General features: G+C 41.6%; 1 protein-coding gene across 1 annotated transcript; it reads left to right on the top strand.

The window, feature by feature from the left end:
* The first annotated feature begins 860 nt into the window (after positions 1–860).
* LOC137320547 (cortexin-3) lies at positions 861–1,147 on the top strand. The gene is given in 2 exon segments (XM_067982231.1): positions 861–897; positions 900–1,147. Coding segments are annotated over 2 exon segments (285 nt in total).
* Positions 1,148–10,664: the final 9,517 nt, after the last annotated feature.

The raw sequence follows: 10,664 nt of genomic DNA, 5'->3' as shown, positions 1-10,664 counted from the left end.
GGTGCTTTACACATCCGCGTGTTAATATTGGCTGGTGCCCAGGAAGGAATCAGATGATTATCAACAAGACACAAAAGACAACTGTTGAAATTTTGTACTGAGCCCACTAATTCTAGCGGTTTGGAAAAGCGGCAGAATCCTGTCTTAAAACGTCACGTTCTCAAATCTGTTCAGTTTAGAAGGATCAATGAATTAATGACGTTTCCAATTGAAATGAAAATTGCATTGCCTTATGGGGTATTTAGTCTTGAGAGAGGATCGAGTGTAGACTCATGTCTTTCTGAAGGTCTGGATACAGGATGGTAATGCTATCAGGGGAGATCAACAGGAGAGTGATAGAAACGGTACGGTACAAAGTGGACTCCTTGCTCATAACATTTATGTCGGCAATATGCAGAAATAAACATGTACTAACAACACTTTATTTGAATGTATGGTGCATAGTTCTTGAAAGTAAATAAGTAAGCTGGGTTTATGTCACATTTTCTAATGCTTTAGATTTTATATTTTTGTTCACGCATTGCGTTATATCTAAAAGCATTGCTGTGTATTTGACCATATCTGTTTTTGATAGGTTGAATTAATCACATTTGCGCGGCTAATGTGGTTATCTTGACCACCCGAATTTAAAGAAAAATCTAATTCTACCACGACTGCAGGCTGGTTGGAAAAGGATATAACTTCGTTTTACAGTAGTGATTTATTATAACGTTGTTGCTGTGTAGTTAAACTCCACATGCAGAGCCTGCTTTTTAGGCACCTGTTTGAATTACATTTAACTTTTAAACACTGAACAATTGTTCTTTACAGATCAAGGGCTTCGACCCAGACATTTTCACCATGGGCTCAAAGAATTGATAATGAGAAAGAGAAAATTTTGGGATTCTTCACTTCAACTCTCTGGACAATGGACGATGAGACGTTCACTTCCACCCTGCTGCCGGCAGGAGGCGCTGTCCCCGAGGGGACGACTCTGGAGCAGAAAACCACATTCGCTTTTGTTATCTTCCTATTTATCTTCTTGGGAATCCTCATTGTAAGGTGCTTCAGGATCCTTTTGGATCCGTACAGGAGCATGCCCACCTCAACGTGGGCAGACGGGCTGGACGGATTGGAGAAAGGACAGTTCGACTATGCATTAGCCTGAAAGGGGGCTTGTGGTAAAAGTGACTGATGGATTGCAGTCCCCAGTCTGTAGCACGAAACATGCATTGCCAGCAGGATCTTGCACGGACTGTGGACCGTGAATGGTCTTCAGAATGGGACAATGAATTTAACACTTTAAACGTAGAGCCTGCATGACATGATGTTTGATTATTTGACAAGAACGGTGTATTATCAAACCGCAATGCTCAAGTTCTAAAAACGAGATAAGGCTGACATTCCTTTCTCCTGTAATCACAATATTAGGGCAGAACTCCCTCCTGAAATAAGGGAGGAGCTCAACAGCGCTCTCCGTTTTAGTGGTGAATTAAAGGAGCAAGTTCCTGCGTTTGCACATGCGCATTAAAACGCTAAAATCGTGAACTTGCTCCTCGTGGTGAGCTGGGATATGGCAGCTTTGAATTAAAGGGCCATCGCAGGCTGCAATCAGGGTGATAAAGTGCAAACTTGCTCATCTGCCCGGCTGGAAAGTAACCAGTTACGCCACCAAACAGGTACACTTAAAAATGCCAGGAGCTGGAACTTGCTCAGAGCGGCGTGGCAACATTCGCAGCAGCTCCTGCAGATTAAATGCACGAATTTTACTTACTGCAGATCGGTGCTGAAACTTGTGTGATTTGTAAGTTTTCAAAAAATGCGTGACATCAACCCAGCCTCTGAGCAGCGTGGGTTGATTCGCATGGAAAATGTCTGTGAGAATGGAAGACACACCCACAAAATCTGTCAGGAAGAGAAGTCATGCCCACAAGCAGGCAAGCAGAAATCATTCACTTAAAATCAACTATTCTGTATGTCAGTGCAAATCAAAATTTAACATTTTTTAATGAAAAGTCAAGCAAATAATTAAATTTAATTAAAGAGACAGAAGTTAAAAGTATTTTTTTTTAACTTTTTAATTTTTAAATTATTTTTAATGATCAAAAAAATTACAATAAGGAGTAATATGATATTCCACATTTTAAAAATTTAATTTTGAATTGTTTTGCAGTCATTAAGAATCATTGCGTTTTAAAAAGTAGTGTAGACCTGGTATTTTTCAGCGTACCTTTTGGTAGCGTAAGTATTTACATTCCAGCTGGGCAGATGGGCAAGTTTACGATTTTTGAATGATTTCAGTGATTGTAGCCCCTTTAATTCGCAGCTGTCAAATTGCCGATGAACCAATGGGAGCAAGTTCATGATTTCTGGGTTTTAGTGCACATGTGCAAATATGTGAACTTGCTCCATTGATTCGCTGGCAGAGAAAGAAGACACCATTGAGGTTCACAAGTGAGTAATTTCTGCCCCCATATCTAAACTAACTTTTAACAGCAAGGATAGTCTTAACAACTGCCAAAAAACTAAAAATTACTTTTTAAAATGTAATATTACTCATATCACTCCTTATTTTAATAGTTTTTGGTCATTGAAAAAAAATTTAAATAAAAAAATTAAAATTTTTCTTTTACTTTTCCCTTCTGTCTTTTTAATTTAATTCAATTATTTCTTTGGCTTTTTATTTTTAAAAAATTAAAATTTTTATTTACAATGACATGCAGAATAACTAACTTTAATGAATGAAGTCTGCTTGCCTACTTGCACAATGCCCCCTGAATCTGTGGGTGTGACTTCTCTTCCTGACAGATTTTGAAAGTGTCTTCTATTCTCACAGGCTGTTCCATGAGCGTCAATTCACGCTGCTCAGAGGCTGAGTTGGTAGTGCACAATTTTTTAAAAGTTCAAAATCAGGCAAGTCAACGCCACAGTGCCTGCAGTAAGTACTTTCATTAATTTAATTCGCAGGAGCTGCGGCGAATGTTGCCTTGCCACTCTGCCCGAGTTCTGGTCCAATATCTTTCACATGGTGGCTGTTGTTCTTGAAATGAAAATAATATTGGGTATAACTAACACGTATGTAGATACACTGTATAATAAGTGATAAACTAATGGAAACTTTGAAATAAAGTAATCTGGTGGGGGGAGGGGGAACTCGTAACGAGGAAATGCAATATAATTGCAGGGATTAAATTCTATGGCCTCTGTACAAAAGTCCGCGTGTTATTGATAAGCATTTGTTTGGCGGATTTACACTATTAAAACACAATCCTAATTAACACCATTTAATGTAATTCAGTTATACCTTTAGAAGGGTTGCTGGGCATGCTTTAGCATTCCTGCTGCTGGACTTGAATTTGACACATGCTGTGATACAGATTTCAATTTGATCTCGTATTTATGCATTACTTGCTGGAGAGAAAGAATGATTTTATTTCAGCATGTCAACAATGTATCTTTCTATGAATCAATACATACAAAATAAAACCCAATATCAATCGCTCATGGCATTTAGATTGTGTCCTGATTCTGACCTCCAAATCCTGAATTCCAATAGTTAATAGACCAATTTTTCCCACCTTTTGAAAAAGTGACTAAAGTAGTAGACAGGGGAATGTCTATGGATGTTGTTTATATGGACTTCCAGAAGGCATTTGATAAAGTCCCTCATAAGAGACTGTGAGTTAAAGTTGAAGCTCATGGAATTGAGGGCAAATTATTGACCTGGTTTGGAAATTGGCTGAGCGGCAGGAGACAAAGAGTAGGGATAATAGGCATGTACTCAAATTGGCAGGATGTGACTGGTGGTGTCCCACAGGGATCTGTGTTGGGGCCTCAACTATTCACTGTATTTATTAACGACTTAGATGGGGACATAGCCTAAAAATTAGAGCCAGGGCTTTCAGGAGTGAAGTTAGGAAACACTTCTACACGCAAAGGGTGGTAGAAGTTTGGAACTCTCTTCCACAAACGGCAGTTGATGCTAGCTCAATTGTTAATTTTAAATCTGAGGTTGATAGATTTTTGTTAACCAAAGGTATTAAGGGATATGGGGCTAAGGCAGGTATATGGAGTTAGGTCACAGATCAGCCATGATCTCAATGAATGCGGAACAGGCTCGAGGGTCTAAATGGCGTTTTACTGTTCCTCTGTTCCTAATATGTTCTCTTTGCTCACCCCTTAGTTGACACTCATGGAAACTCATCTCCATTTTCTGGAGGCCCCCAAACCAAGCTGAGAATTACACACACACCTCACTTAGCTAAATCCAGACAGTTTAGGTGCAGGTTGGCAGAGCCAAGGTTTAGTGACCCTCAAAATGGTATTGGTGGAGTTTAGCCAGCCAAAACTGTGCAGTCTACCAGCATACCAGTACTATAATGCCTGTCCAGCCAAGATCACCTTACCAATTAGGGCATCAGCTTTTTATCTATAGCCAAATGGGAAGAATCCTACTCTCAGTGGTACGTCTATACCTACAGGTTCTGTCTGTGTGGCAGACTGGCTGGTCAATCATCAACAATGCCCCAGAGTCCTGTAGGCCTGCTTGGCACAGCTACTGGATTACTAAGTTTACCACGTTGGGCTGACTTAGTTCTGAACTTTCATCATCACCTATGTTCTCTTGGATTGGGGGAGAGAAAGGGAGGCAAGCAAGGTCTCCTTTGACCCCAAGGAGACCTTGCTTGCCTCCCCTTCTCTCCTCCAGTCCAAGAAGGATAGTTGCCAGTTAGTCATTAAATAACTAACAAAGGAAGGCTTGAGCCCTTGCAGGACAGCAGGTCACGTGAACTGAGAGTTTCTCACATGTAGCATAGTGAGCAACACAAATATAAAATGATAGGGTACGCTGTGTGTTCGTGCTGTGATCAAGATGATGCATTCATTGATATATCCCACAAGTGGTGGAGAGTTCTTACTGTAATAAACCCAGGATATGTCCAGTCATGTGTTCAAGTGATGAGAAATTTTATTTTTTTAATATAAAATATTAGCTAGCTCAAAATGGGCAAATTGTAATTGGTTTCTGTAAACTGTTAGCTGAAAAGAGTTGCTGCTGTTTTTCTGTTAGTGGGTGAATATACACTACAACAGCTGAAGTGATTACACCGTCAAATTACATCAGGAATTTGCTCTAGGCTGTGAGAACTTTCGATTGCTCTGTAGCTCTTTGAACTATAGCTATTCAAATTATAAACAGTTTATGGAACAAAAGATTAGTTATTTGTAGTTTCCTGTCAGATTCATATAGTTGCTTAAGACCAAACTATTTGTGTTGCTTAATAAATGTTAGAAAATACAAAATCTACCCAGGTGATATGAACAATTACTGTGGATCACTTACCTATACATACAAGCAGGGGCCCCTAGCAAGCAACGGTTGAACATAGAGCACTGGTCAGGAAATCGTAAGCCCATTGTGCCTAGTTTTCTGTCTATTCATTTAAATGGTAGGTTAAACTGTCCATTTTAGGATAAAGCGTGCATGGTCTGTGAAATGTGGGCCTATTGGACAAATTGCTTTTTTTTGTTCCATGCTTTCTTCAGCTTTAGAATCATAGAATCATAGAAAGGTTACAGCACGGAAGGAGGCCATTCAGCCCATCGAGTCCACTCCGGCTCTGTGCAAGAGCAATCCTGCTAGTCCCACTCCCACGCCCTATCCCCGAAGCCCTGCAAATTTTTTCCTTTCAGGTACTTATCCAGTTCCCTTTTGAAGGCCATGATTGAATCTGCCTCCACCACCCCCTGAGGCAGTGCATTCCAGATCCTAACCACTCGCTGTGTAAAAATGTTTTTCCTCATGTCACCTTTGGTTCTTTTGCCAATCATCTTAAATATATATCCTCTGGTTCTTGACCCTTCCGCCAATGGGAACAGTTTCTCTCGATCTACTCTGTCTAGACCCTTCATGATTTTGAATACCTCTATCAAATCTCCTCGCAACCGTCTCTGTTCCAAGGAGAACAACCCCAGCTTCTCCAGTCTATCCACATAAAGCTCCTCATCCCTGGAATCATTCTAATAAATCTCTTCTGCACCCTGTCTAAGGCCTTCAGATCTTTCTGAAGTGCGGTGCGCAGAACTGGACACAATACTCCAGTTGTGGTCGAACCAGTGTATTATAAAGGTTTATCATGACTTCCATACTTTTGTACTCAATGCCTCTATTTATAAAGCCCAGGATCATGTATGCTTTTTTAACTGCTTTCTCAACCTGTCCTTCCACTTTCAACAATTTGTGCACATAAACCCCAGATCTCTCTGTTCCTGTACCCCTTTTATAGTTGTGCCCTTTAGTTTATATTGCCTCTCCTCGGTCTTCCTACCAAAATGTATCACCTCGCATTTTTCTGAGTTAAATTTCATCTGCCATGTGTCCGCCCATGCCACCAGCCTGTCTATATCCTCTTGAAGTCTATCACTATCCTCCTCACTGTTTACAACCCCTTCCAAGTTTTGTGTCATCTGCAAATTTTGAAATTGTGTCCTGTACACCCAAGTTCAAGTCATTAATATATATCAAGAAAAGCAGTGGTCCCAGCACTGACCCCAGGGGAACACCACTGTACACCTCCTTCCAGTCTGAAAAACAACCGTTCACCACTACTCTCTGTTTCCTGTCAATAAGCCAATTCTGTATCCATGTTGTTACTGCCCCTTTATTCCATGGGCTGCAATCTTGATGATAAGCCTACCAGGCAGCACTTTATCAATCGCCTTTTGAAAGACCATATACACTACATCAACTGCATTGCCCTCATCTACCCTCTCTGTTACCTCATCAAAAAACTCTATCAGGTTAGTTAAACATGATGTGCCTTTAACGAATCCGTGCTGGCTTTCCTTAATCAAGCCACACTCATCTAAGTGACTGTTAATTCTGTCCCAGATTATCGTTTCTAAAAGTTTCCCCATCAATGAGGTTAAACTGACTGGCCTATAGTTGCTGGGTTTATCCTTACACCCTTTTTTGAACAAAGGTGTAACATTTGCAATTCTCCAGTCCTCTGGCATCACCCCCCGTATCTACAGATGTTTGGAAGATTATGGCCAGTGCCTCCGCAATTTCCACCCTTACTTCCCTCAGCAACCTAGGATGCATCCCATCCGGACCAGGTGACTTATCTACTTTAAGTACAGCTAGCCTTTCTAGAACCTCTTTATCAATTTTTAGGCCATCCAGTATCTCAACTATATCTTCCTTTACTGAGACTCTAGCAGCATCTCCTTCCTTGGTAAAGACTGACCATCAAGAGCATATAAAAACTTATAAGATCTTGTGAAATACTCTGTAACTAAAAGGAGATTATAGAGTTAATGTTAGCATGGTGCCATCAGAGAAGGAGTTGACCATTACTCCATAACATTGTAGTGTAGCATGTATCACATACAGTTTGGTATAATTACTGCAATGGCATTTTGAACTTTTTAACTTTGCTGATGTTTCCATCATAACCACAAGCAACTTACTTGTTTAATATTTTATTTACACACGCTCACATATCTTAAAAGGTACCAGTTCTTACATCTGGTTGATGAGGTTTTGTTTCTTATATAGGCCAGAGTACCTGAAGTCTGGTTTATAGGCACAATGTATTTTTGAAGGGGGCTAAGTATTTTGACATGGTAATGTATTGATTGCAAAGTCGTTAAGAGATCATGTGCCACAACAGTCCTTCCTGTAATCCTAGCAGGACGGGTTTAGGAAAGCAAGCTGCTTGCTTTCGATTAGAAAAATCAAGTATGTTAAAGATGCTTTGAACCAGGTGTTAATGTAATGCGTCCAACATCTATAGTAGGTTGAAATTGTGAAAATTTTCCCAATCCCACATGATGTATAGAGGACAGGCAAGTCAGTCAACTCAATGTGGAGGCATTAAATGAAGGATTGCAGGTCTTGGAGGACCATCAATGCCAACCAGCTTGCAAAGTATTTAGGGCAGCATCTCGGAGAGACCGGAGGATGTTTTGAGAATAGTGCAAGTATAACCATGTCCATCCACCTGCACCACTATCAAATCTGTCCCTAATACTGGACTAGTTGATACACTATAATTGGGGCATAGAAGTTTGCCTCAAAATATATAAACAGTTTGAAAAACAAAATCATTACTGATTATGGAGCAGCATGGATAGTACATGTAGAAAAATCTGAGACCCAGATCATCCCAGCCTATTGGCAGGAAGTTGGCAATAGATGGCAGCAGTGGTTTTCTAATGGGATACACATCTTACTGAATATTTTCAAGCACTCCTGTTATTTCTTTTACACTCAAAGTGGAATATTCTGCCCTCATTTGCTCTGGATTTCACATAGTCCCAGCTCTTGCAGTCTACATGTTCTGCAGGATATGGTAGGTTGATGACAAGTATGTGTCACAGTGACTGTGGCAGAGCAGGAGCATCTCCATGGAAATTCCCAGCTAATGAATAAATGAAACAATGGAATAATGCACACTGATGAAGCCAGCTAATGGAATCCTCTTGTGACATCTGATTCCTCGTATTAGTTCAGTGTGTTCAGTTTAGTTTCCAGGCTGATCTTTTTATTCTTTTTTTTTGGCTGGTCCATGCTCTTAGAGTGTTTCCAACAGCCCCCCTTTTAGGTCAGCACTGATCCTCCCTCCGTCAACTTCTGAATGCTGGATTAAAGGCAATGAATTAGGTATGCCCAAATTCCCAATATGTACTTTTGTCATGCAAAGTTCTGTGTCGGGAATGCTAATTTTTTTTTATTCGTTCCTAGCCTCTAAACTACGCACAGTGTCAGTCTCTGAGGTGGTGGATGCGAGAGTCAGATCAAGTGACGGTGTGGCTTCATTATCACTGTCTTCCTCCTCCTCTACCTTGGACGGTGCCAGCTCCAGTCCTTGGGTATCTGCAATGACAAAGGGAGATGGGTTGAGTTGTGGAGCATTGAGTGGAGAAAGTAAGACATGCACGCTGAAACCATCTGCAGTACGAGTCAGAAAAGATTGTGGGATGAGGGAGATGTGGGAAATGAGAAGGAAGATTGGTTATGCAGAAACCCTCATCGTTGATACTTCCAGCGTCACCAATGGCCACGGCTGCAGTCACGAACCACCCCATGATCCCCAGCACTGTCTCCTCCACGGGGGTGAGGACGTGTAGGCATGCCTGTCCTCCCCCTGTTGCCGGCTGTTATGTGCTACCTTCTCCTGCAAGACAGAGGGAAGTGTGTCAGTGAGTGTCCTGCAAGGTGTTTGGGTGACGTGGCTGTCATTGTTGAATAGTTGCCAGTGTGCGTATCCTGTGAGTTGTGGGTGTGTGGCTTGTAAGTGTGCTACTATGTCAGGGAGAGGTGCACCATCGGAAGTGCAGCATTGCATAGGGATGGAAAGCGTTTGTTGGTGGATGGGTGATGGGGGGTATCATGCGTGGTGTAGTGGTGCAGCTGTTAGGATGTGCCACTTGACACTTGAATTCACTCACCTTGACCATTCGTGTCAAATCATTGAACTTTTTCCTGCACTGCATCCATGTGCATGGTGCAATGTTCCTGGCATTCACTTCCAGTACCATTTCCTCCCACTGCCTCCGCAACTGGTGTCTGGAGGGCCCCCTGCCACCCTGTGGATAAAGGGTGGCCCTCCGTGCGTCCACTTCGTGCACCAAGGCCTCTTGTGCGTCATCCAAGAATCTTGGGGTGCATTCTCTCTCGCAGGTCCAGCCATTATACTTTTCTTCCACCCCCGATTGAATTGACAGTGCACCTCCCCATTAAGAGGTGCAGGCTGCCTTTAAGTAGTACTGGCCAAACCCCATATTGGGCATTCCGCTGGTGCACGCAGCCACTCAACAGCCGCAGGTAGCACTGGCTGCACGCAGAAATCATTGGGATTATCAGGCAGCACGAATCTCATGTGCTGCCTGCACCTCAACGACTGGGTGCAGGTTAATTGCGCACCGCGATGTCCGCGCCCAGTTTCGGGAGTTTTCCAATTTAACCCCACTATCTCTAGCCTATTTTTCATCAATCTCTGCTGCATATCTCCCCTGATACTTTTTACATCACTAAATCACTCTATCATAATTGACATGATCAAGCTCTTCAGTATATTTCCCTTTGAAGGTTTGAATCACTTAAACACTGCAGGGTGCCATTTTATCACAAGCAATGCAGGAGCCACCTCATCATGCAGCTGTGCCTGTGTAGAAATTGCACATGTCCAGAAGAGATTTGTAGTGCATTCTTGACGCAATACAGGACAGTGCAGGAACTGACAGGCAAACAACAGATCAGAAATGCTGTCAATGTCGGCGTTTATGTGGTTATCAGATATAAAACATCCATACGAATCAACACTGACTTTCTGCCATGAGTATTCTGGAAGTTCAGATATCACAAGTGGATTTTTTTATTGATTCACCTGGCTAGCTATGCAGGACTCCACAACTTCATCAGTTTTCTTGTTAATCCCAAGGAACCACATTTTGTCACATAGTATTACATTAAACATTATGTAAACATTAATTTAATGAAATTAATGACAATGTGACCTCTATGTCATCTAAATATCATAATTCAAAAGTACATTGCTTCTTTTTAAATGGATGTCCATCTTTCTGAATATGTGTCCCACCGTGTTAAATGAACATTGTCGGAGTAGGGTGGTCATACAGCATGTTGAAGCTGTAATAAGCTGTGCCATTGAATGTTA

The sequence above is a fragment of the Heptranchias perlo genome, chromosome 4, assembly GCF_035084215.1.
Source record: "Heptranchias perlo isolate sHepPer1 chromosome 4, sHepPer1.hap1, whole genome shotgun sequence".
NCBI classification, from domain to species: Eukaryota; Metazoa; Chordata; class Chondrichthyes; order Hexanchiformes; family Hexanchidae; genus Heptranchias; species Heptranchias perlo.
The sequence above is the reverse complement of the archived record's forward strand: the minus strand, read 5'-3'. Positions and strand labels throughout refer to the sequence as shown.